Genomic DNA, 25,298 nt, shown 5'->3' on the forward strand with positions numbered 1-25,298 from the left:
CCATATTTTTCATATGTTTTATATACTGTACCCACTTAAATTAATTAAACTCTGACACAGTTTGAGATAAATGTATCAAACCAACTGTAAAATATTTTGAATATTATTCCCTATAATGCACAAGGCTTGGTTTTTCAGATTATGCCTGTACTGTTTTTATATATAGCACTGAAACCATAGTTTTCATACGTTTTATATACTGTACCCACTTAAATTAATTAAACTCTGACACAGTTTGAGATAAAGGTATCAAACCAACTGTAAAATATTCAGAATATTATTCCCTATAATGCACAAGGCTTGGTTTTTCAGATTATGCCTGTACTGTTTTTATATATAGCACTGAAACCATAGTTTTCATACGTTTTATATACTGTACCCACTTAAATTAATTAAACTATGACACCATTTGAGATAAAGGTATCAAAACAGCTATAAAAATATCTAAATATTATTCAATTTAATGCACAAGGCTTGTTTTTTTCAGATTATGCCTTTATTGTTTTTATATACAGTACTGAAACCATATTTGTCATGTTTTATACACTGTTCCCACTTAAATTAATTCAACTCTGACACCGTTTGAGATAAAGGTATCAAACAACTGTAAAATATTCTGAATATTATTCCCTATAACACACAAGGCTTGGTTTTTCAGATTATGCCTTTACTGTTTTTATATATAGCACTGAAACCATATTTTTCATACGTTTTATATACTGTACCCACTTAAATTAATTAAACTCTGACACAGTTTGAGATAAAGGTATCAAACCAACTGTAAAATATTCAGAATATTATTCCCTATAATGCACAAGGCTTGTTTTTTTTTTCTGATGATGCCTTTACTGTTTTTATATACAGTACTGAATCCATATTTGTCATGTTTTACATACTGTACCCACTTAAATTAATGAAACTATGACACCATTTGAGATAAAGGTATCAAAACAACTATAAAAATATCCAAATATTATTCAGTTTAATGCACAAGGCTTGTTTTTTTTCAGATTTTGCCTTTATTGTTTTTATATACAGTACTGAAACCATATTTGTCATGTTTTATATACTGTTCCCACTTAAATTAATTAAACTCTGACACCGTTTGAGATAAATGTATCAAACCAACTGTAAAATATTCAGAATATTATTCCCTATAATGCACAAGGCTTGGTTTTTCAGATTATGCCTTTATTGTTTTTATATACAGTACTGAAACCATATTTGTCATGTTTTATATACTGTTCCCACTTAAATTAATTAAACTCTGACACCGTTTGAGATAAATGTATCAAACCAACTGTAAAATATTCAGAATATTATTCCCTATAATGCACAAGGCTTGGTTTTTCAGATTATGCCTTTACTGTTTTTATATATAGCAGTGAAACCATATTTTTCCTACGTTTTATATACTGTACCCACTTAAATGAATTAAACTCTGACACCGTTTGAGATAAAGGTATCAAACCAACTGTAAAATATTCAGAATATTATAAAACAATAAAGGCATAATCTGAAAAACCAAGCATTGTGCATTATAGGGCATAATATTCTGAATATGTTACAGTTGGCTTGATACCTTTATCTCAAACGGTGTCAGAGTTTAATTCATTTAAGTGGGTACAGTATATAAAACATGACAAATATGGATTCAGTACTGTATATAAAAGCAATAAAGGCATAATCTGAAAAAACAAGCCTTGTGCATTATAGGGCATAATATTCTGAATATTTTACAGTTGGTTTGATACCTTTATCTCAAACAGTGTCAGAGTTTAATTAATTAAAGTGGGTACAGTATATAAAACGTATTAAAAATATGGTTTCAATGCTATATATAAAAACAGTAAAGGCATAATCTGAAAAACCAATCCTTGTGCATTATAGGGCATAATATTCTGAATATTTTACAGTTGATTTGATACCTTTATCTCAAACGGTGTCAGAGTTTAATTAATTTAAGTGGGTAAAGTATATAACACATATGAAAAATATGGTTTCAGTGCTATATATAAAAACAGTAAAGGCATAATCTGAAAAAACAAGCATTGTGCATTATAGGGAATAATATTCTAAATATTTTACAGTTGGTTTGATACCTTTATCTCAAACGGTGTCAGAGTTTAATTAATTTAAGTGGGTACAGTATACAGTTGGTACGGAAAGTATTCAGACCCCCTTAAATTTTTCACTCTTTGTTATATTGCAGCCATTTGCTAAAATCATTTAAGTTAATTTTTTTTCCTCATTAATGTACACACAGCACCCCATATTGACAGAAAAACACAGAATTGTTGACATTTTTGCAGATTTATTAAAAAAGAAAAACTGAAATATCACATGGTCCTAAGTATTCAGACCCTTTGCTCAGTATGTATAATAAACATTACAAATATGGATTCAGTACTGTATATAAAAACAGTAAAGGCATAATATGGAAAAACAAGCATTGTGCATTAAATTGAATAATATTCTGAATATGTTACAGTTGTTTTGATACCTTTATCTCAAACGGTGTCAGAGTTTAATTAATTTAAGGGGGTACAGTATAATAAACATTACAAATATGGATTCAGTACTGTATATAAAAACAGTAAAGGCATAATCTGGAAAACCAAGACTTGTGCATTATAGGGAATAATATTCTGAATATTTTACAGTTTGTTTGATACCTTTATCTCAAATGGTGTTGTCGTTTAATGGATTTATATTATTGCATACATTAAAAGTTGTAAAATTATTATAAAAAACATGAAATTGTAATTCCAAAAACTGAGCTTTGTGCAATAACAGGTATGTTTCCCCGAACATTTTAGTATTGGTTTTATATTATAATGTCACGTAGTTAAATTGTTTAATTAATTTAAATGGTTAATTTTTTTTTTAATTCCTAGAAATTAAGCCTTGTGCAACATAAAGGGCATATATTTATGTCTATCTGAGGTAGTTTGGGCTCAAAACATAAAAGCTGCAAAGAGTTTAATTGGCAAAAAACCCGAAAAAACCCGTCTAATGAATGTCAAACGTCAAACTAACTTTACCGCCGTCTTTGACGTTCACTCACTTAGCACACGCATCATTTGGATTAAAACGAAATCGTAAAAATAAAACCATTCATAGGGGCATTCACTATAAACATCATTTATTTTCAACTTTAGGCATACACGACTTTCTGGCGAAAGTGAAACTAGCAGCCTGTGTGAAATGCATTGCAAATGAGTGTTTCTGCATTATATGAGTGGTTTAGGAATATAAATCGCAGCACATTTCAGATGAAAACATTTTCTATTTATGATTTCTATTTATGAAAATATCTATTTATGATTTCTATTTATGAAAATATCACAGGAGATTTATAACGAGTGGTTCCCTGCATTATTACAGCAAAGCGGTGATTACAGTACTAACCCGCTGCAATGGAGCAGCTCTAATGCTAGTAAATTAAAGATGATGTACCATAGAGCAAAACAATGAACAGTGAAAGTAACAAAAACCTGTAAAATGCATTTTAATGAGCATAATTAAGTGTGAAAATAACTGAAGGATATACAGTCAAACCAAAAATGATTCAGAGACCAGATATCATTTTTTTATATTTTTTTACTAGTAAATAACCGAAGGATATACAGTGAAACCAAAAATGATTCAGAGACATTTGAGACAGAGATATTTTTTTACTAGTGGGTGTATGATACTATAGTTCATTTATGTAAGTGAGGATAGCAAAATAAAGTAAACTGTGACATATTATACATACATACAGTGGACTACCAGTAAAACTGATACAAATGTGGGTCCAAAAATTATTCAGACCGAGTCTGGGAAAAAACATTGAAGTTCAGGTTTGCATGAAGCTGGGTGACAGCAAGCCCAGGAGACTACAGGCTGTCATTAAGCTGTCTGAATAATTTTGGTTGATTGTAATCTTAAATGTTTATTATATTTATAGTATAAAATCATGTAATAAATATTAAACAAAGGACGTTTGAAAAGCTCATGTGCCACAAATATTGAACTTCTATCCACTACAGATTCTAAAACCATTAACTCTCAGATGATTGTAAAACAACAACAACAACAAAACAATGCAATCTATGCCGGCAGAATAGATTATCATAGCTTTAAGGGGCTTTTTTATATACAGTATATACTGTATGTTGTGTCCCTTAAATTTACTTTAAAAAACAAACCACTTTTTCATAAAAAAAAACAAAACAAGTTTAATTGTCTGGAAGACTTAACCAACTTTTTCAAAAATAAACAAATAAATAAATAAATTCATAAAAAAATATATCTGAACCATTACAGATTAAATGCAGGCATTGTACCTTTTTCCTCCTCAGAGTCAGACTCATCAGAGCTGTCTACCTCCATCTCATCCTCCTCTTCATCACCCTCAGCTTCCTCACCTTCATCATGGTCACTCGCATCCTGCAAGAGTATTGGCATTATTAGAAGCTAATTTTTGCCTGACAGAATCTCAGAGACAGTGAATGATTAATAAATTAAATATATCTTTTGTACACACAGGAGAGAGTTTAACTTACCGCTTCTGGCTCCTCATTTGCTCTTTCGGAGGCCTCTTTATTCTGCTCATTATCTGGCCCCTCCTCCTTTATGACACTGCATGACGTCATGAGAATATCATTACACCTATTACTGTACATCAAACAGTGGTTTCCTCTCATTTTAAATGGAAAGAGCACATGGAAAGCCTTAATTTGTTTATAAGAAGATATTTCTTCTATATTGTATTTCAATTTCACAAAGAAATGTGCAGCATTTTGTCCAAGCAATATAAAAGGACACCTTTTCATTAATAATTTTTCTTAAATCTCATATGCTGCCTTCTAAGATGCGTTATTTTGACCCACATTTAAGGCAGTATTGTATATTATTGTATACCACAATAAGGCATATAGATAAGGCAATTCAAGATCCCACATTGTAAGTTAATTGATATTTTTATTTGTATAGATTTTTAATGACATCTATTTGAGTGTGCTATGTATTTTTATGCTTAGCAAAGCATCAAAACATTAGCTTAGTAACATGCTATCTATTATAATACTGAGACGTCACTGAGTGCAGACACGATTCAATCAAAATAGTTCAATCTCATTGCAAATGGACTATTTCACCCAATAATTGTAAACTATGTATTATCTATTATGTTTTTAGTCACCAAGTGTTAGCTTAGCAACATGCTAATGTCAAACTTTACAGTGTGCTTAACCTGAAGAGTGCTACTCGGTGCTGCTGACTATGTACTGTAGATACTAGACACAAAGGCAGCTCACTAGGACTTGAAACAGGTTCACAAACACTAAACCCTCGAACCGGTGATGTTTTGAAGTGTTATATTAGAGAAGGAGAAAGTACAATGGGTCAACTTTTCCATGGTGCGGTGACTATGGTTAGTGGAACAACGGCATTTAATGACATTCTCCAACCTGACGTTCTCAAGATCTTCATAAGCACCTTCATCCATCTGCTGGAGTCTTCAAGAGTGAAGGGTTTTGGTGGAGGTGAGGTGAGGTGAGGTGAGAGTAAGAGGAACCATGGGGCCAAAGATGATGGCAGAGAAGAACACGTGAGGTACAGGAATACTTACAAATTTTCCTCTTTTTTTGATTAAAAGAATCAATGTACTTTTGTATTCAATTTAAACTGCAGTGTTTTATACTTAAAACATTTACCTATATTCAATAGTTTTACATCATTTCGTACAGTAAGGATAAGAAAATGATTAAAAAAAATGATCATTTATGACTAAATGACATAAATTTATGACTAACTTATACTAAATTATGACTATTTTAGTTGCAATAAACAATTGCCATTGGTCAGCTACCTTTACCATGTTGCATGTGGATTTCAGCTTTAAAATAAGTTAGAAAAATTAAGATTTTATTTTATTTTTTACTGAAACTGATATAACCAAGCTGACAAATGCATGTGGGTGAAAAGGTCAGGGAAGTAAAACTTGTGACAAAGATGGACAGTCACACATGAATGCATTTGCTTTACAGCATTTTTCCAATGTTTCCTATTGGAAGCAAGTCATCACAATAAGGATGCCTGTGAGGAAGCATAGAAATTGTATACCACATATTTGAGGCATACAGCAGACCAGAACCATCCCTGACACACCCTCCTTTGTCCAGGGATAAAAAGGAAATTGGAGTTTCGTGTTCCTCAGCTGCATGGTTATAAGCATCAATGTCAGTAGCTTACCTCTTCTTTTTCTTCTTCTTCTTTTTCTTCAGTTTCTCCAGGTCTTTCTTTGCGATTTCAATGATTTCTGTGGCGTCTTTTTTGGGTGCAAGATGGCCGGGGGTAATGGAGGTTGGACCGTAAAATGAGGAGCGGGTGGAGGCACGGGACAGGTTCTTCCGCAGGGTTTCATTTACAGCCTCACTCTCCAGTAGCTTTGCCCTGAAGACCACATAACACACATAAACATTATTACACATATAGAGAAGTTATAATAACTTCTGAGATATGGGTGTACGGTGTTTGCATGCATTACCTGAGCTCCTCGATCTCTTTGATGTAATTCTGGATCATGTTTCCGATCTCTTCATTCCCATCACCTGCAAAAAGTCAAAGAAAAATGTTTTGGGCATGTAAAAACAGAGCAAAAATGTATTTTAGAGTAGAAGGAAATTATCCCTCTTCTGTCTAGATCTTAATCTATCTAGATGCGTGACAATTAATCCATTTAGGTGTGTCACGATTTTGTCCATTTTTTTTTTCTTTTTAAATAAAAGACCAGTAAAAGAAAACGTTTAACCTTCAATAAAAATATGTTTATCAACTTCAGGAGGTCAAACTAAATATTACATGGATATTAATGAGTTGTATTTTCTGAGTATTCAACCCTGTTACTAAAACATCTTGCAACGATTTACAAAACAAAAATTAAAATAATGTATTTTGACAAGATGAAATGAAAAAAAACAAAAAAAAAAAACAAAACACATTGGGCAACAGGGTTGCTATATGCTGAATTACAGTTATTGATACACTTATATTTCCCATCAATAAAAATATATATATTTTTGATCATTTTTCTTTTTAATTCATTCATTCATTCATTCATTCAACCAACAATTAGCACAATATCAATTCAAAAGTTTAATTTTAAAAATATAGCATTATTGTTTCATTTTAACTTCTCTTGCTATGTATAAGCATTATTATTACTTAAAGGGGTCGTATGATGTTGCTAAAAAATAACATTATTTTGTGTATTTGGTGTAATGAAATGTGTTTATGCGGTTTGAGGTTAAAAAAACACATTATTGTTTCTCCTCTATGCCTTTGTGAAACGCATCAATTTTTACAAAGCTCATCGGTCTGAAAAGCGAGGTGTGCTGTGATTGACCAGCTATCCAGTGCATTGTGATTGGCCGAATACCTCAAGCGTGTGACGGAAATGTTACGCCCCTTACTATACTGTTGATTCCGTGTCCCGGCTGGAGCGAAGAGACAAAACCATTAAAACCCATTATAAACGAGGCACTTGTTGCATCCAGTGGGGACATAATTACTGATTATAATGACTTATACTGTCTTTTTATGCGTTGCATCGTGCCGCGTAAACATAAAACCATGTCTGCATTTGTGATCGGAGAAACGACAAACAACAAGCGCTACTCTACACTGCTCAAAACTCGCGTTTGAATCATCAGTGGCAAATTCTTTAAATATGAAAACGTACTTACAGACTGTGAGTCAGCATTATTTGTCAGAACACCGGCATTGTAGGCTACTCTCCCAGGAAACAGTCCTCGTCCTCCATAAAAAATGCATGGCTCACATCTGAATATTTGGGTTGAACTGTTCTGGAACAGTGTTGTAAATACAACTTAACCACTGATTTCTAGTTGTGTCCGAATGCCAAACAAAGTATTTTTGCTTTCATAACGAAACACGCAGCGTCTCCACGACATGGCGGCGGCGGCAGCAACAATACTACAGCGAGAATCAAAGTTACGCCTTCTTTCTTTGTGTGAACATTTGGGCGGCGTTATGCATATCTTCCCACATCGTGACATAGACATGTGGGGGCATGTTTAAATGAGGCGTTTTAGGAGGGCGTGGACGAGTCTTAACTTTTATAAAGAATATCTCTTTGGGTTTGAGACTTTAGTCTTTGCAACTTTTGGGATCTTATCTATTCACGAACAGCTTGTAACACTCCAAAGAGAAAGGAAACTTGAAATCGCATCATATGACCCCTTTAATATCTAAAATATCTGATATTTCCTTTATATGTCATTGTTTGTACCTGCTCTGGCGAGGGTCTGGTTGACCTGGTCGCTGAGTAGCTGGGTGAGTCTGGCTCTCTGGGCATCAATGGTTTCCTGCATTGCCTTCACTCGTACACGCAGATTATTGTTTTCAGTCTGCAGCATGGAATTCTCATGCACCATATCATTGATGCTTTCCAGACCGTCCTCGCCAACCATACGCTTGCCCTGTTTCAAAAATAAATATATAAAAATGTATTATATTATATTATATTATTATAACTTTAATTATTTGTTCACAAACATGTTAGTGACATTACAGTGAAAATCTAATTCTGACACAAACTTGAAATAAATATGGACGCTGCACAAACCGTCTTGTACTCCATGAGCTCCATTTGTAGCCGGGCGATCTCTGTTCTCAGAGCGCTGATCTGTTGACTGGCCCGGTCCTGGTTCACCATCACTTTGTTCTTGATGTTGCGAGCACGGTTTGCATATTTTAGTGTGTTAAGGGTCTCCATGAAGTCTCTATCTGATGGACTGATGCAGGCGATCATCACTGTCTGACTGTGGGTCATAAGAGAGGGGCAAAGCTTAAAAAAGCTGCATTAATACCTGGAATATCTCCTAATAAAATGTCTAAAAGTGGAAATAATCTACAGATGCTCACCTGTTTCCTCCTAGGGAATCTTGAAGCAGGCGAGTGAGCTTGGAGTCACGGTAAGGCACATGTGTGGAGCGTTTGCTCCTGTCACCCAAAGCACTGATCACATTGCCAAGAGCTAACTTTATCACCACAAAACAAAGACACAATTATTAGTAATCAAAAGTAATACAGACCAAATATACAGTAAATGTCTCACATTAAAAGAACTGTTCGCTCAAAGAAACGGATATTATGTCCTTGTTTACTCCTGTAAACATGCTTGAATTTATAAAAAGTTTATAATATTACTGATTATTCATTACTTAACTATAGAAGTTGTAGGAAATTTTGCGTTTGTAGTAAAACTAGACATAACTTCAAACAGAAAAGGTTACTAAGTGATTTTATTATACAGAAATGATGCTAACATGCATAATGTTATACTGTGAGTATTTTTAATGTTTAGGAACTGGCCATTTTTCACTTCCACTTCTCTTCTTACCAGTCCGCAGTTGATAGAGATGCCCTCTTTGGCTCGGTCCCCTGTGGCCCCTGTTCTCTTCAGTCGCTCAGAGCCGGCTAAATCCACAAAGTGAAACTTAGCTGTTAGCGTCTCAAACTCGTTCATTTCTGAGGAGCCATTCACCAGTCTGTTATCGGTCTCTGTGTCCTGGAAGACAACATAAAATAAAAAAAATGGAATGAAGTAGTTTAGTAGTATAGTATATTATAGCTCAGTCTACTTTAAAGGGGTGCTATTATGCTTTTTCACTTTTTCAACTTTAGTTAGTCTGTAATGTTGCTGTTTGAGCATAAAAAAGATCTGCAAAGTTACAAAGCTCAAAGTCTACTTCAAAAAAAAATATTTTATTTAACAGAAATTAATTTTCAAAAACTACAACGAACGACTCGTTTGGACTACAACGCATATTTTCCGGGATTTGTGATATCACAAATATCGACGAATGAGACAAGACCTGGTTGAGCTGCACTAGAAAAGGCAACCAGTGTTATCACTATGTCGGAGACGTGCTAGTTTCCCCAAGGCAGACAAACTTAAAGTGGTTACAATCATCCGGGTTTAAATCGCTATACAGGAACTATTCGTGCCGTTCATGCCAGACTGGGGAGAGGTCAAGTCAAATCAAGTCAAGTCTGCTTTATTGTCAATTCTTCCACATGTACAGCACATACATACAGAGAATTGAAATTGCGTTATTCTCAGAGCCTTGGTGCATACAGATAACACTAACAGTAGAACATAAATACAGATAGATACAGATTAAATATAAAATACAACTATACAAATAAGGTCAAAAGTAAAAAAATATATAAAGCAGCACAAGGCACATGGCAGATAGAGTGCAAACCAGTGAAGTAAACAAACAATGCAGATATAATGATTTGTAGTGCAAAAGAGCTTATTCAGACTGATTAAAGTGACAAAGCTCAGAGAGTTCTTTATTTAAACTGTCAGAAGAGGTAGTTGAATGAAGTCAGTTCAGTGCTGAATGAGGTGGTGAGCAGACCAATGCTGCACAAAGTGACTGGTGCAGGTCCCAGTGTGTTAGTGGGAGGGGGAGTGGAAGGACCTGGGGATGTGGGAGCTGGGGGGGGGTCTGGGGTTCAGAGTTCAGTGGTGCATGGGGCAAAAGAGGAGAGGGGGGGGCAAGGTCAGGAGGGAGTTCAGCTTCCTGACAGCCTGATGGATGAAGCTGTCCTTCAGTCTGCTGGTCCTGGCCTGAAGACTCTGCAGTCTCCTACCTGATGGCAGAAGACTAAAGAAGCTGTGTGTCGGGTGGGTGGGATCACCTGCAATGCAGAGGGCTTTTTATGTCCTGGAGGGAGGGGAGAGAGACACCAACGGAGTGAAGAGGAGGGGGCTCAGCACACATTCTTGGGGGGCCCCAGTGTTCAGTATGATGGGGCTGGATGTGTTACTGCCGACCCGTACTGCTTGAGGTCTCCTAGTCAGGAAGTCCAACAGCCAGTTGCACAGCGAAGTGTTGAGCCCCAGCTGGACCAGTTTGTGAATGAGCTGTTGAGGGATGATTGTGTTGAATGCCGAACTGAAATCTATGAACAGCATTCTGACGTATGAGTCTTTTTTGTCCAGATATGTGAGTGCTGAGTGGAGGGTAGTGGCAATGGCGTCATTGGTCGAGCGTTTGGACCGATATGCAAACTGGAAGGGGTCCAGGGAGGGGGGGAGGGCAGACTTGATGTGTCTTTGCGTGCATTGATCCTGCTGAGGGATCTCATCACGCTGTCCGGGGACAGCGTCATCACCTGGTCGCCGGGAGGAGGTGGAGTCTTCTGTGCAGTGGTGCTGTTTTGTGCCTCAAAGCGAGCGAAGAAGGCATTCAGCTCGTTCAGCACGGAGATGGTGCTGTCACAGGTCCGCGGTGGGGGCTTGTAGTCCGTAATGGTCTGTGTCCCCTGTCACAGGCTCCGAGAGTCTCTGCTGTCGCTGAAATTATGTGCTATCCTCCTGGAGTGCTGTCTTTTAGCCTCTCTGATGCCACGGGATAGGTTGGCCCCAGCTGTCTTCAGGCCCACCTCATCTCCCCCAAAACAAAATCAAGACTTTGTAAAAGAGCATAATAGGACCCCTTTAAATTCTCCAATAAAATGAACACTTATCATGGGGCCTGAAAGATGATATTGTAGCGTCTGGAACACTCCAACACACAATATATATTTTGTTAGCTAGATTTCACAAATACTTTGTAACACCCCAGGATGCCGAACAAGACCCTGGTTTCATGGTAACCCGATACATTTACAACCTTGTGGATGAAATATGAAAATATATACTCCAAAACAGATTTCAGCATGTGTCTAAAATTCTGTAGAGTCACTTTTATAATTTCCACACTCTCAAGCTGTCACTGGGGTGGTACCTTTTCAAAAGGCACACCTTTGTACCTAAAGAGTCCATATTGGTACCTTAAAGGTACAAAAGTGTACCTTTTTAAAAGGTACCACCCCAGTGACAACTTTTGTACCTTTTTTCTGTGGTTTATTCAGTTCTGGTTCGATGACCAAATAGCATAACAAACACTCTTTCACAGCTGTGTGAGACAGTGTGATCTGAGCGAACATTTTCCAGCTGTGGGAGATTTGATAGCCAGGTGGCGCCACCTACATTGTCTGAGGCACAGACGCGAACTTGGCACAGGTGGATGGTGAAGATGGCATGTGAGCGTGAGCTCTGGACATTCATCTGAGTGCTGGCGGTGGTGCGGGACAGAGCGCCCAATCTGAGACACTGCATCATCTGAAAGAGACAGAGAGGAGAATTCTGGAAAAATGGCACTGAGATAATTCAGCTCATCCGATGATGATGGATGGATAGGTAACATTAAACTTTAAAATAACAGATCAACTTTTATTTGATTTTTATAAAACAAACTGACAAACTTTTACGCAGGTAAAATACTATATAACTATATAAATTACATAGCTTTTTATATTGTTATTATTAAAATTGCTTTTATTTATTTTTTTATAAAATTGACAAACTTAAAAAAGTAAAAAAAAAATTGTTTTTGATCTTTTTGGGGGGAAACTCCTGGGGGAAAAAAACATTTAAAAAAAATACATTTTAGCAAATGCAGAAAGGCTTAGGATATGTCCTCAAATCCTAGAATAAAACCAACCTCTGCTTCTGAGCTAACAGTTCGTGTTGTGACTCCCACTGTGTAAATCCCTCCATTGGCATCTTCATGGATCTTAACGTTGGATTTCTGCTTGCGGGCCTCCATATCTCGAGTGGAATCAAACAGGTCCAGCACCTCCTCATTGTACAACTATGAAACAGAACACCGCACCTTAGCCAGCTGATACTATGCAGGAGTGGTTAAGTAATTAATTAGCCAAGGTCAGACATGTATGCTAACATCTCCAACATCTGCCAATCTCTGCCAAAGTTACGACAGGTGTGTTATACATGTGGCATGCTGTCAACACCACCCTTTGCATGCCAGCATCTCTGTTACACTTATCAGAGGATACATTTAAACCTCAGTGCTGAAATGGAGAGATAACTCAACATCTTCACTTCTTTTAAGATTGGAAATAACACCTCTTGTCAGTCGAAAGATCGCTAAAGGTAGTTTCTTGAGCTCAGATGACACCAGACTACAAGTGAAACTGACAGATGAGGTTGTTATTTACCTCTAAGAACTGGGCGTTGATCTTAAACTCAGGTACGGGTCGCCCTTGTTCTGTAGCAGCCTGTCTGCGCTCCTCGATGCCCCTGAAGAGGTGGCTGACCGCCCGTGGAATTATTCCCAACCCCTCATCAGTGATGTTCACGTCAAAGCCCGTGCCCATGGTGTAGGTCTTTCCCGAACCAGTCTGGAAAGATTCAGGAGGATGTGAGGTAAACAAGACCACTCAAACAGAGGATAGTATTCATTAACTTATGATGTGTTTCAAAGTTCCTCATTGTACATTAAAGGAATATTTCAGATAATTTCCAACTTAAAGTCTATGGGCACCACCTACATGCTGTCAATTACCACTGAAAATAAATTAAATTTGTCCTTTTGTTTGAACAAACAAACAAGAAAAACATTTACAGTAATGTTGTTATATGCTGTATAATGCTGTTGAAAGTCAATGGGAAAACATTCTGGAAGGTTTAAACAAAATTGTGAAGCAATTTTTTTCTTTACATGAGAATATTCAAATATATATATATATATATATATATATATATATATATAATAAAGTAAGCAGCAAGCTCATTGGCTGTGTATGCAACATGAACCAATCAGCTTGTGACAGTCAAGAATATCATCAGTTACGTTAAGGACCCGTCAGCCCGCGCCATCTAGAGTTTCATGACAGATATATATATATATATATACAGTAATTAATTTTTGTCATTTTGTTTGGTGATGCTTGAAAAGTGATTACACAATAATGATTCTCCAAATATTTATTTGAGGTAAATATCTCAGAAATTATACTGAATATCTCTACATTTCCACAGAGTGGAAAAATATAACATATTAAGGGCTAAAAAAAAAACGAAAAAAAAAAAACCTAGGCTCCATAATCTTGGGAAAAACCAAGAGACATTTTCTTTTAGCTGAGGCTACAAAGGGGGAGTGAAAGCCCAGACAAAAGACGTTTGGGGTCTCTGTCGCCATAGACACACAGAGGAATGACACACGGGGCCTGTGCGCGCATCACCCGCTGAAAGAGACGCTGACAGGAAGACAAGACCCCAAACAACAGGGGGAGATTTAACAAAGCCAGAAAAGCCAGACGAAGAGTCAGGACTCTCATGAGGGAGAGTTTTGTTTTATCATTATTCAAATAAATAATTTAAGACGTAATACACTACCTCTATTGGGGGAAAAACAACACATTGGGACTTGAGGGGATTAGACCGTTTTAGTAATCTATTAGTGTTAGATTACTTTAAAAAAAAAAACAGCAGTGTTCTTGTCAGAACATGTCCATCGTTCATGTTCTGACATTCGTTTCATGGTTTGTTTGCCTTGCTTCATGTGTAGCATGCTCCACAATTGCTAATAAATGCTTTGCCTTTGTAAAAAACAGTTATCAGGTTTTTGTTAATATAACAATGATACAGAACAGCAACAATAATAATAAGTTAAAATGCATACATTTGCATATTTAGTAGTTATAATACCATCACAATAAAGCAGTTACTATTATCCTAATAAAATGTAGTTAGCAACACAACTTTTATGAATTTTGCAGCCTAAATACAATCGGCAAAAGTAAAAAGCTAAACGTAGGTTATTAATGAACTAAACCACAGTTGCATGACTTCAGCATCACCACTATTAAGCTTCCGACATTTTCCCTGAAATAAGATACTAACAAAAAGCAGCTAACTACACTGAAGCTATGTGAGGGTGCATGTTTTTAAATGAATAACTAACAAAGAGTTTAATTTATTTAATCTGGCACAACAACAATGGAGATCTCAATAGAGAGTTGCAGGGATGACGTATTGTTGCAGGCCAAAACCCGGAAACAAAGTCAATGGATATTTGAATGAGTTTTTGGTTAAATGCCTGACTTAAAGGGGTCCTATGACGCAATTAAAATTTTTCCTTTCTCTTTGGAGTGTTACAAGCTCTTGGTGCATAAAGAAGATCTGTAAAGTCGCAAAGACTAAAGTCTCAAATCCAAAGAGATATTCTTTATAAAAGTTAAGACTTGTCCATGCCCTCCTAAAACGCCTCGTTTAAACACGCCTCCCCACATGTCTACGTCACTGTGTGGGAAGATTTGCATAACACTTCCCAAATGTTCACGCAAAGAAAGAAGGCGTAACTTTTATTCTCGCTGTAGTATTGTTGTTGCCGCCGCCGCTATGTTGTGGATATGCTGTGTGTTTCACTGTAAAAGCCAAACTACTTTGTTTGCCCTTCCAAAAGAGGACGATATCCGCTTTGTCATGCCTAGAGCTGATCCGTGCTGGTCGCTGAGGAAAAAAGTCAACTTCGCGCTGTCAGTCGGTTTTGTCTCATCGCGTCGGGACACATGGAAACCATAAGACTGTATGATGGACATAACAACAAGGCATTTGTAGCATCCAGTGGGGACATAATTATGGATTATAATGACTTATACTGTCTTTTTACGCGTTGCGTTGCATCGCACTGCATAAACATAAAACCATGTCTGCATTTGTGATCAGAGAAATGACAAACAACAAGCGATACTCCACACTGCTAAAAACTCACGTTTGATTCGTCAGTGGCAAATCCTTTAAATATGAAAACGTACTTACATACTGTGAGTCAGAGTAGCCAGCATTGTAGTCTACTCTCCCAGGACCAGTAAACAGTCCTCCAAAAAATGCGCTGCACACAACTGAATATTTGGGTTGAACTGTTCTGGAACAGTGTTGTAAATACAACTTAACCACTGATTTTTAGTCGTGTCCTCTTTTGGAAGACCAAACAAAGTAGTTTCGCTTTCACAAGCGTCACACACGGCGGGCTTGAGTGAGTGGCGGCTGGCGGGCTAAAGTGAGGAACGGCGGTGTTCTGACAAATAATGCTACCTATCAGATTATGCTACCAACAATGTATTTATTCTACTGTAAGGGTAGGTTTAGGGGTGGGGTAGGTGTAGGTAAGCCTCACACCTTATTAATAACATGCTGGAAGCAAAATCTGATAGGTAGCACTTTTCGCTATCGAATTATGCTACCATCTGTTTTAATGGGAGGTAGCAAAATCTGACAGGGTAGCACAAATCGTCAGAACACCGGCGGGCTTGATTCCAACGAAGGAGCGGCCGATGGGCTTGCAGCAATCACATGTGACGACCCCAGGCTGGACTCCGCTTCATCCACGGTGAAAGCCGATCCGGCGATCCACAGCGTGAAGTTGATGTTTTTCCTCAGTGACCAGCACAGATCAGCTCTAGGCATGACGAAGCGGATATCGTCCTCTTTTGGAAGGCCAAACAAAGTAGTTTCGCTTTCACAATTAAACACACAGCGTCTCCACAACATGGCGGCAGCGGCAACAATACTACAGAGAGAATAAAAGTTATGCCTTCTTTCTTTTGCGGGGTGTTATGCAAATCTTCCCACATCGTGACGAAAGACATGTGGGGGCGTGTTAGAACGAGCCGTTTTAGGTAGGCGTGGACCAGTCTTAACTTTTATAAAGAATATCTCTTTGGATTTGAGACTTTAGTCTTTGCAACTTTACAGATCTTCTTTATGCACCAAAAGCTTGTAACACTTCAAAGAGAAAGGAAAAATTTAAATCGCATCATATGACCCCTTTAAGCTAATTAAAACTACGGTATCACTTTACAATAAGGTTCCATTAGTTAATGTTAGTTAATGTATTAACTAACACAAACAAACAATGAACAATACATTTATTACAGTATTTATTAATCTTTGTTAATGTTAGTAAATGAAAATACAGTCGTTCATTCATGTTAATTCACAGTGCATTAACTAATGTTAACAAGCACAACATTTGATTTTAATAATGCATTAGTAAATGTTGGAATTAACATGAACTAAGATTAACAAATGCTGTAGAAGAATGGTTCATTCTTAGTTCATGTCAACTAATAGTTAACTAATGTTAACTAATGAACCTTATTGTAAAGTGTTACCAAAACAACTAACTATAAAACGCTATTATTTACATAACTGAGTTGAAAACACTGTGATGATCTGCAGGATTTAATTAAATATTTTCCCTATAAAGCAAGAAGTTTGCAAGCTGTGAATTTTACTAAAACGTAACTATTTTATGAGGTGATGGTTTCATATGAATTGGTACAAAGCAAATAATATGGAAAAGTATGATTTTTAGAAGAGAGAAAAAAAAAACATGCAAACGCACCTAAACCACCAGTGTGGTATAAGGAGACTGTATGAAATCTTATGCATGAGACTGTACAAATTCATACAAATTAGCCACAAAACAAAATACACAGTTACGAATTGCCATGAGAGTGTGCTGAAAACTGTGTTCGTAACATTTAATCGAATGATAAAACCAATAATACTAATGAAATTCTTGCCTGAAACGGAAAACTTCTGGACCAGAAAGTTCTGGGCTAAAAACCCAAGCATTTTCAGTGTGGACTGAATTACTTCATTTCATCACTGGGTTTCTTGTCATTTTACAGTCGTACCTGTCCATAGGCGAAGATGGTGGCATTATATCCTTCAAAACAGCCTTCGATGACAACATTTGATTTTAATAATGCATTAGTAAATGTTGGAATTAACATGAACTAAGATTAACAAATGCTGTAGAAGAATGGTTCATTCTTAGTTCATGTCAACTAATAGTTAACTAATGTTAACTAATGAACCTTATTGTAAAGTGTTACCAAAACAACTAACTATAAAACGCTATTATTTACATAACTGAGTTGAAAACACTGTGATGATCTGCAGGATTTAATTAAATATTTTCCCTATAAAGCAAGAAGTTTGCAAGCTGTGAATTTTACTAAAACGTAACTATTTTATGAGGTGATGGTTTCATATGAATTGGTACAAAGCAAATAATATGGAAAAGTATGATTTTTAGAAGAGAGAAAAAAAAAACATGCAAACGCACCTAAACCACCAGTGTGGTATAAGGAGACTGTATGAAATCTTATGCATGAGACTGTACAAATTCATACAAATTAGCCACAAAACAAAATACACAGTTACGAATTGCCATGAGAGTGTGCTGAAAACTGTGTTCGTAACATTTAATCGAATGATAAAACCAATAATACTAATGAAATTCTTGCCTGAAACGGAAAACTTCTGGACCAGAAAGTTCTGGGCTAAAAACCCAAGCATTTTCAGTGTGGACTGAATTACTTCATTTCATCACTGGGTTTCTTGTCATTTTACAGTCGTACCTGTCCATAGGCGAAGATGGTGGCATTATATCCTTCAAAACAGCCTTCGATGAGTTTCTCAGTGCAGTTGCTGTAGATACTGTCCTGCTGCGAGTCCATGTCAAAAACATAGTCAAACGTGAAGGCCTTGTCCTTTCCCAGAACAACCTGGGGCTCCCCAGGGGTCACAAACGTGCAGATGTGACATCCCTCTATCTTTTCCTTTGCCAACTGTGGACGAACCCTGGAAAAATAGAGAGTGTTTAAGTTAAAGAGACAAATTGTTTATCTGAATAAATGTTTTTATCTTGAGTGTTAGATAAAAAAAAAAGTCAGCTTAAAAAATATTTTTGAAAGAACATAATGGCGAATTGTTGTATGACTGTTAAAAAGTTGGTATATTTGATATTCTAAAAATCGATTGATCTGATATTTGATATTTATCAACATTGAGTTGATGCATTTTATTTAGGGATATAACGATTAACTGCGAGCCGGTTGAAAATCGATTCAAATATGTGACTATTCAAATCGGTTGAGATGCCAAACAAATCGCGATTCTTTTGGGGGTAGGAGTTTATATGAATGCATGCCTGTGGGGAACTTACGGTCTTTAGAAAAGTTTAGATGGTATTTTTTCTTTTCATCTTGCCTCTGCAATGCATATTAAAGTTCATAAGTGCAGCGCTGTTTTGTTTACAGCGGAAACCAAGGAAATGCTTTAAGCGCCACCTGCTGGCAGAGAGTGAATCTGCGTCTCATTCAGCTCGTCTGCTCTTTCGGTTTCATGCAGATATTTTTAAGTATAGTTTCACAAAACTGAAGTCAAACCATTATGTTTTTGCTTCAAATTTCGAAATTATACAATCCAATTTAGATTAAAACTGCTCATGTTGCATGTATGCAGCATAATTTTTTGGATCATGATTAAAATGCAGTGGTTGCCTCTAATTTTAAATGGAAAGAGCACAGACAAAGCCTTAGTTTGTTTATATGGAGAGATTTATTTTATTTGTGTTACGTCTTTATTTGATTTGGGGCTTGTTTTAAAAATTTCTGTTTAGTTTAGTTTTTTACATTTACATTATATTTAAATGTTGTCATTTAGCAGATGCTTTTATCTAAAGCGACTTACAAATGAGGACAATAGAAGCAATCAAAACCAACAAAAGAGCAATGATATGCAAGTGCTATATTAGTATATTATTATAGTGTTATATTTCAATTTCACAAAGAAATGTGCAGCATGTCATCCAAGCAATAATAAAAGGACACATTTAATTTATAATTTGTCTTAAATCTCATTTTGTAAAAAATAAATAAAAAATTGTGAAACCAAAATCGTGAATCAAATCGAATCGTGAGTTGAGTCAATCGTTACATCCCTAGTTGTATTTATTTATATATTTTATTTCACGGATACAGTAAAGAAAGTCATGATCTTTGAGGTGGGACAGGCCAAAATTCCTATTTTAACAGTCGATAAAATAATGTATGTTTATAAGCTATTCATGCTAGGTTAGTTATGTTACATTATGGTTTGTATAACGAATCTATATATTAAAAAAAACAACAACAACTTGGGATTTGTGCCTCTAATGGTTTAAAAAAAGGTCTTCAAGAATACTGTATTCGTGGAAATTGGCAAAAACACTCCAATCCTGAGCTCGTTCATGAACAGACGCTTTCTGTTAGAGGAGAGCGAGAGAGGAAGCACTGGCAACACGATAGGTAAACAGTCACACCCTGGGATTCATTTACTCACATTTTCTGTTTTCATTATTTAAACCTTTCCTTCAAAACAACCTGCTGCTCTGCCTTTTACTTTTTAGCCCTTATTCCATTGATTTTTGAAGTGGATTTATCATGGAAAGCTAACTGTAACAGAGGTAATTTACACATGGAAGTCTAAAAGGTGTTAGCAAAAACTGTTGCCAGTTGAATTCTTTGCCCCCAAAACACATTAACATTCCTAAATATGAGAAAGTAAATTATTATAGTTATGCAAGTTCCATGCAGAACTTACAATGTGTCAGAATGCAATAAATAAAGCAATACAAATGGTCAGAAAGAAGGTAAAACTAAAATGTCTTATGTTAGTCAAAGCTGAGAGCTCTTCAGTGATGTTATTTACTTTTGTTGCACAAAAGTTCATGATTTTTTTTTGCGTGAAAACATTCGTATGCAGATTTCATGTACAATTCTGTGCGTACATACAGTTACTGAATCAGTATCCTAATCATTTAAACTCTGTTCTTAACCTCTGCTCAGAACTTGATGACGACCTCTGACCGCTATAAATCTTTAAAGTCTTGAGGATATTTAAATTGGTCGTGGCCTAATGGTTAGAGAGTTGGACTCATAACCCAAAGGTTGTGGGTTCGAGTCTTGTACCGGCAGGGATTGTAGGGGGGGGAAGTGAATGTGCAGTGCTCTCTCCCACCTTCAATACCACGACTGAGGTGCCCTTGAACAAGGCACTGAACCCCCAACTGCTCCCTGGGCGCTGCAGCATAAATGGCTGCCCACTGCTCCGGGTGTGTGTTCATGGTGTGTTCACTTTGGATGGGTTAAATGCAGAGCACTAATTCCAAGTATGGGTCACCATACTTGGCCACATGTCACGTCACTTTCACTTTTTAAACTCAAATGCATTCCAAGAACCCCTTAACCACAAATGATGTCAATGTATGCTGCTGCATACGGTATGTATAGTTATACATACCGTAAAGACTGAAAATACACTGAAATACATTTCCCATTTCAACAGCTTCCACAAAACACTCTAGTGAGTCATCTGACAGATTTGAGAATTAGGTTCAAATGAACACCCAGTGTTTATCTGAAACAGTATTGTTTGTTTGGGGATTCTATTTGGCCAGAAATAATAATATATGTGGCAATGAATTGATAAATAAATAAATAAATAATTTAAGTTTGTGTATTTTACTATATTTTTATATAATATTAATATTATATATATATATTAATATACTCTTTTTTTTTAACATACTGTATAGTTAAGACTAATTAAATGTATGTCGCCTCTAATTAAAAAGTCTGTGAAGTCACTAAACAGTCTTTGTAAACACTTTCTTGAAAGAATTGTATCCCATTTCTGATTTTACTTTATTGTGCAAGTTATACATATACATTGTATGTCTTTGAGAGTGAGTGAATCATTCATTGAACCAATTAGTAAAAAAATCATCCAGGAAAAAACAAGTGACTTCCTTCATAAGTGAGTCATTGAATTAGTCACTCAAGCAATTTGTTAAAAAATAAAAATAAAAACGCTGATTCATTCCAGAATGAAACATTACTGTGTGTTGTTCTGAGACATGCAAAGTTTGATTGATAACATAACTGGCAAACTGAGTCTAAATTGCTTATTATTTAAGCCATATAAGATAGGGGTGGGGGAAAAAATCAATACAGCATAGTATCGTGATATTTTCCGCGGCAATACTGTATGGATACACGGACGCCAAGTATCGATCTTTTATTATACTATTGAGTAATAAAATCAATTTATTTACAGTCCACTAAATGGTGGTGTTGTTTTTTTTTTCTTTCTAAAATCCTTTAAAGGGGTCATATGATGCTTTTTTGAAGATCATTATTTTGTGTATTTGGTGTAAAAGAATATGTTGACATGCTTTAATGTTAAAAAAACATATTATTTTTCAAATACTGTACATTATTGTAGGTCCTCTATGCCCTGCCTCTCTCAAACACTTAGTTTTCTACAAAGTCCCTCCTTCCGACAAGCGCAGTCTGCTCTGATTGGCCAGCTGACCCAGTGCATTGTGATTGGCCGAACACCGCAAGCACTCGTCGGAAATGTAAAGAATATCTCTATGGTTTTGAGACTTTAGTCTTTGCAACTTCAGGGATCTTATCTATGCACAATCGGCTTGTAACACTCCAAAGAGAAAGGAAAACTTGAAATCGCATCATATGACCCCTTTAATGCACGGTATTGCTCTTTGCAGCGCAATATTTGAGTACAAATTGAGTAAAAAGGTAAAAATCACGGTTATTTACAGTTATCAGTAACGGAATTACAGAATTACAGATTTATAAAATTTATTTGAATTAATTATCGTTCGTTTGTTCGAGAGAAAGAGAGAAAGATGACAGTTGTGTGTGTGAATTACCTGCGTCTGTGCGTCTCTCTCTACAAACAATGAGTTTAGTTACTTAAACAGAGATTTTACCTCTTCGTTGCGGAGGAATATAATGCAGTGATCCAGTATCTAAGCCATTTTATTAATAAAAGTAGCGGGGCAGCGTTGACAAGTTTATGTTGGCCTACTCCTGAACGTTTCTGTGTGCGCAGCGGGATCTCTCTCTCTCTCTCTCTCTCTATCTCTCTCTCTCTCTGTGCGAATGACGTGTGTGTGCGTTTGTGTGTGTCAATTAAAGCAGTGGCACATTGATATAGAACGGTGATTAAACTGACTTGGAACTACCTGTGCATTAAACAGTTTTAATGCATATCTGCCAGCCAATCAGAATCAAGAATTCCAACAGACCATGGAATAAATATTTATTTAAAAATATTCATATTTATGCATTTAGCAGACGCTTAAAAGCCACTTACAGTGCATTCAGGATATACATCTTTTACCAGTATGCATGTTCCCTGTGAATCGAACTCATGAACTTTTGCGCTGCTAACGCAATGCTCTACCACTGAGCCACAGGAATAAATAATGAAAAGTAAAATATGCTAAGAGCACAGCAGTGCATAGTATACCTGTTGTAGCACACTATTTACTTTAAAAGTACATGTCATGTTTAATTTAAATGTAACATTTTTATTTTAATGTAAGACTATGTTTTATTTATTTTAAATTTAACATTAATTTACTTTCAAATGCCCCAATTGCTGAAGGGTCTACTACACAACTTTTTTGTACAAGTTCAAGTTGCATTGTTCAAAATACCTGTAGTAGCACAGCAGTGCATACCTGTTTACATTTAATTAAGGTGGAATAGACTAGACTGTAATACAAATAGTTGAGTTTGCCAGGTGCATACAACATTTATGACAGGTTTTCATCAAAGTGTTGGTCAGTTTGTCTGCTTGACAATCCCATTTTGCCCTGCAACAATAAAACTGAAGTGAGATAAACAAACTGAGAATTTTTTTTTTTTTAGTTAAAACAGATGTTGCCAAAGTTTTCGTTTGGGGACATAATTTGAAGTTGGAAAAAGGTAATAAATGGCAATATATCGCAGAATATTGCAATATATTTAAATCGTAATAATATTGTATCGTGACACAAGTATCGTGATAATATCGTATCGTGGGCCCTCTGGTGATTCCTACCCCTAATATAAGAGCATAATCACACAGTACTAAAGCTGGTTTTCTCAATACATAATCAATGCTCAATGCACTAAAAGAATCATTAATCAAAACTCACAAGACTTTCATTTATCTTTGAAACACAAATTGGCACATTTAACATTCAAAGCTTTAAGCTTCCATTGTTTATATGTGAATCTATCTTTTCATTATATAAAACAATCGTGACTTTTCAGAAGACTTAGATTAAACCACTTGATTCATATGGAATACTTTTTATGATGCATTTGAGAACTTCTCTAAGCTTTAAGTTGAGTTAAGTTCAATGGATTTTTTTTCAGGAAAGCTGTTATATCATCTAATGTGATGCATGGGGAGGGTCACACATTGTTCACAAGGCATAAAATAAAGCTCAGCTTCTGACTGAACGTGTTAACCTCAACCCACATGCCTCATTACTGCGATTACAGTGACAAAGACATCTCCACGGCCTCCTCTTTCCCAGGGAAAAGATCAGTAGCTTAAGTGGATTGGACCACGTTCTACAGGTCCAACAGTCATTACCCAGAAGCACAAAAGTCTATTTTGTCTGCTATGGGATCATTTGACCTTTAAAATGTCTCAGATGAACTAAGCAGAACTGGCAAAATAAACAATGTAAAAAAAAAAAAAAGCTTGCAATTCCAATAAAGCAGATGGAGACAGATGGTTAAGTGCTGATGCATCCTGCCCTGGAAAAGCATGACCCTGGTAGAGTGCTATTATAGGTACATTTTAGTTCCTAGTCTCATTAACAGCTGATTTATTGATTGTTTTTGAGAAAAGAATAGATACCAGACACCATAATTCAACATGAGATTTTTGTATTTCTTCATCATGAATTGGTGCCTAAACATAAAACCAAAATTACAGCAATGAGATTTTTACATTGGCTATTGGAAAATCCTACACAAACTACTGGAAAATCAGTTCCTGAAAGATTTGGAATTACAGAATGAAATATATTTAATTAAATGCATTATTTTAACTAATTATTGTAATATATAACCACTCCGTAAAAAATAAAATAAAAATAAATCTCAGACTATGTGGAATGCTTTTGAATACTGTCTTGGTTTGTCTCAGATTCAATGAAAATTAAATGTGAAAACTGCAATCAAAATTCACAATCAATCAATCAATCAATCAATCGATTAACAATTAATGTTCTAAAGTTCCACTGTTTGTTTATAATAAAATAGTAAAAATGTGTTTCATAGTGTCAACACACAAGAACATGGATTAACCCTGATATCACATTTTGTATTGATTCTGGATAGTATGACTAATAAACATACTGATCGGTTTGGATTCCTTTGAGTATACTAGTAATTAGCTAACAGATCACATGTTTGCGATATCTACAACACCCATATTTAAAAACTATAATGGCACTTATAATTAAGATAATAACTTTCATCTATCCAACCTGTATGGCTTTGATAAACATGATGAACAGCCTCTGACGGCACACCCACAGATCCAAGTGATGCATATTACAAACAATAATGCTAAGAACTGGCTAAAATTGACAGCTAAATATCTGCCCACAAACAGTACAACATGAATCATGTTTACAAGGCTGGTAGACCAAGTGATTTTGACTAAAATCTAGTAAAAGAGTCTCACAATCTCATGGAACTTTGTAACTATTTTA

The 25,298-nt window shown here is 35.9% G+C and overlaps 1 protein-coding gene across 1 annotated transcript in view; it reads right to left on the minus strand.

Moving 5' to 3' along the window:
• LOC107566843 (kinesin-like protein KIF21A) overlaps positions 1-25,298 on the minus strand; it is a 58,921-nt gene that overhangs the window by 21,483 nt on the left and 12,140 nt on the right. The window contains exons 2-14 of the mRNA XM_016252401.1: positions 18,307-18,529; positions 13,090-13,272; positions 12,573-12,722; positions 12,059-12,190; positions 9,413-9,580; positions 8,935-9,050; positions 8,636-8,831; positions 8,300-8,489; positions 6,536-6,599; positions 6,241-6,441; positions 5,457-5,504; positions 4,551-4,626; positions 4,332-4,434 (exon numbers count right to left, since the gene is read on the minus strand). Coding sequence (XP_016107887.1) covers positions 4,332-4,434; positions 4,551-4,626; positions 5,457-5,504; positions 6,241-6,441; positions 6,536-6,599; positions 8,300-8,489; positions 8,636-8,831; positions 8,935-9,050; positions 9,413-9,580; positions 12,059-12,190; positions 12,573-12,722; positions 13,090-13,272; positions 18,307-18,529 — 1,850 coding nt within the window. The remainder of the gene's footprint in view (positions 1-4,331; positions 4,435-4,550; positions 4,627-5,456; positions 5,505-6,240; positions 6,442-6,535; positions 6,600-8,299; positions 8,490-8,635; positions 8,832-8,934; positions 9,051-9,412; positions 9,581-12,058; positions 12,191-12,572; positions 12,723-13,089; positions 13,273-18,306; positions 18,530-25,298) is intronic.

The sequence above is a fragment of the Sinocyclocheilus grahami genome, unplaced genomic scaffold, assembly GCF_001515645.1.
Source record: "Sinocyclocheilus grahami isolate Dianchi unplaced genomic scaffold, SAMN03320097.WGS_v1.1 scaffold1104.1, whole genome shotgun sequence".
NCBI lineage: Eukaryota > Metazoa > Chordata > Actinopteri > Cypriniformes > Cyprinidae > Sinocyclocheilus > Sinocyclocheilus grahami.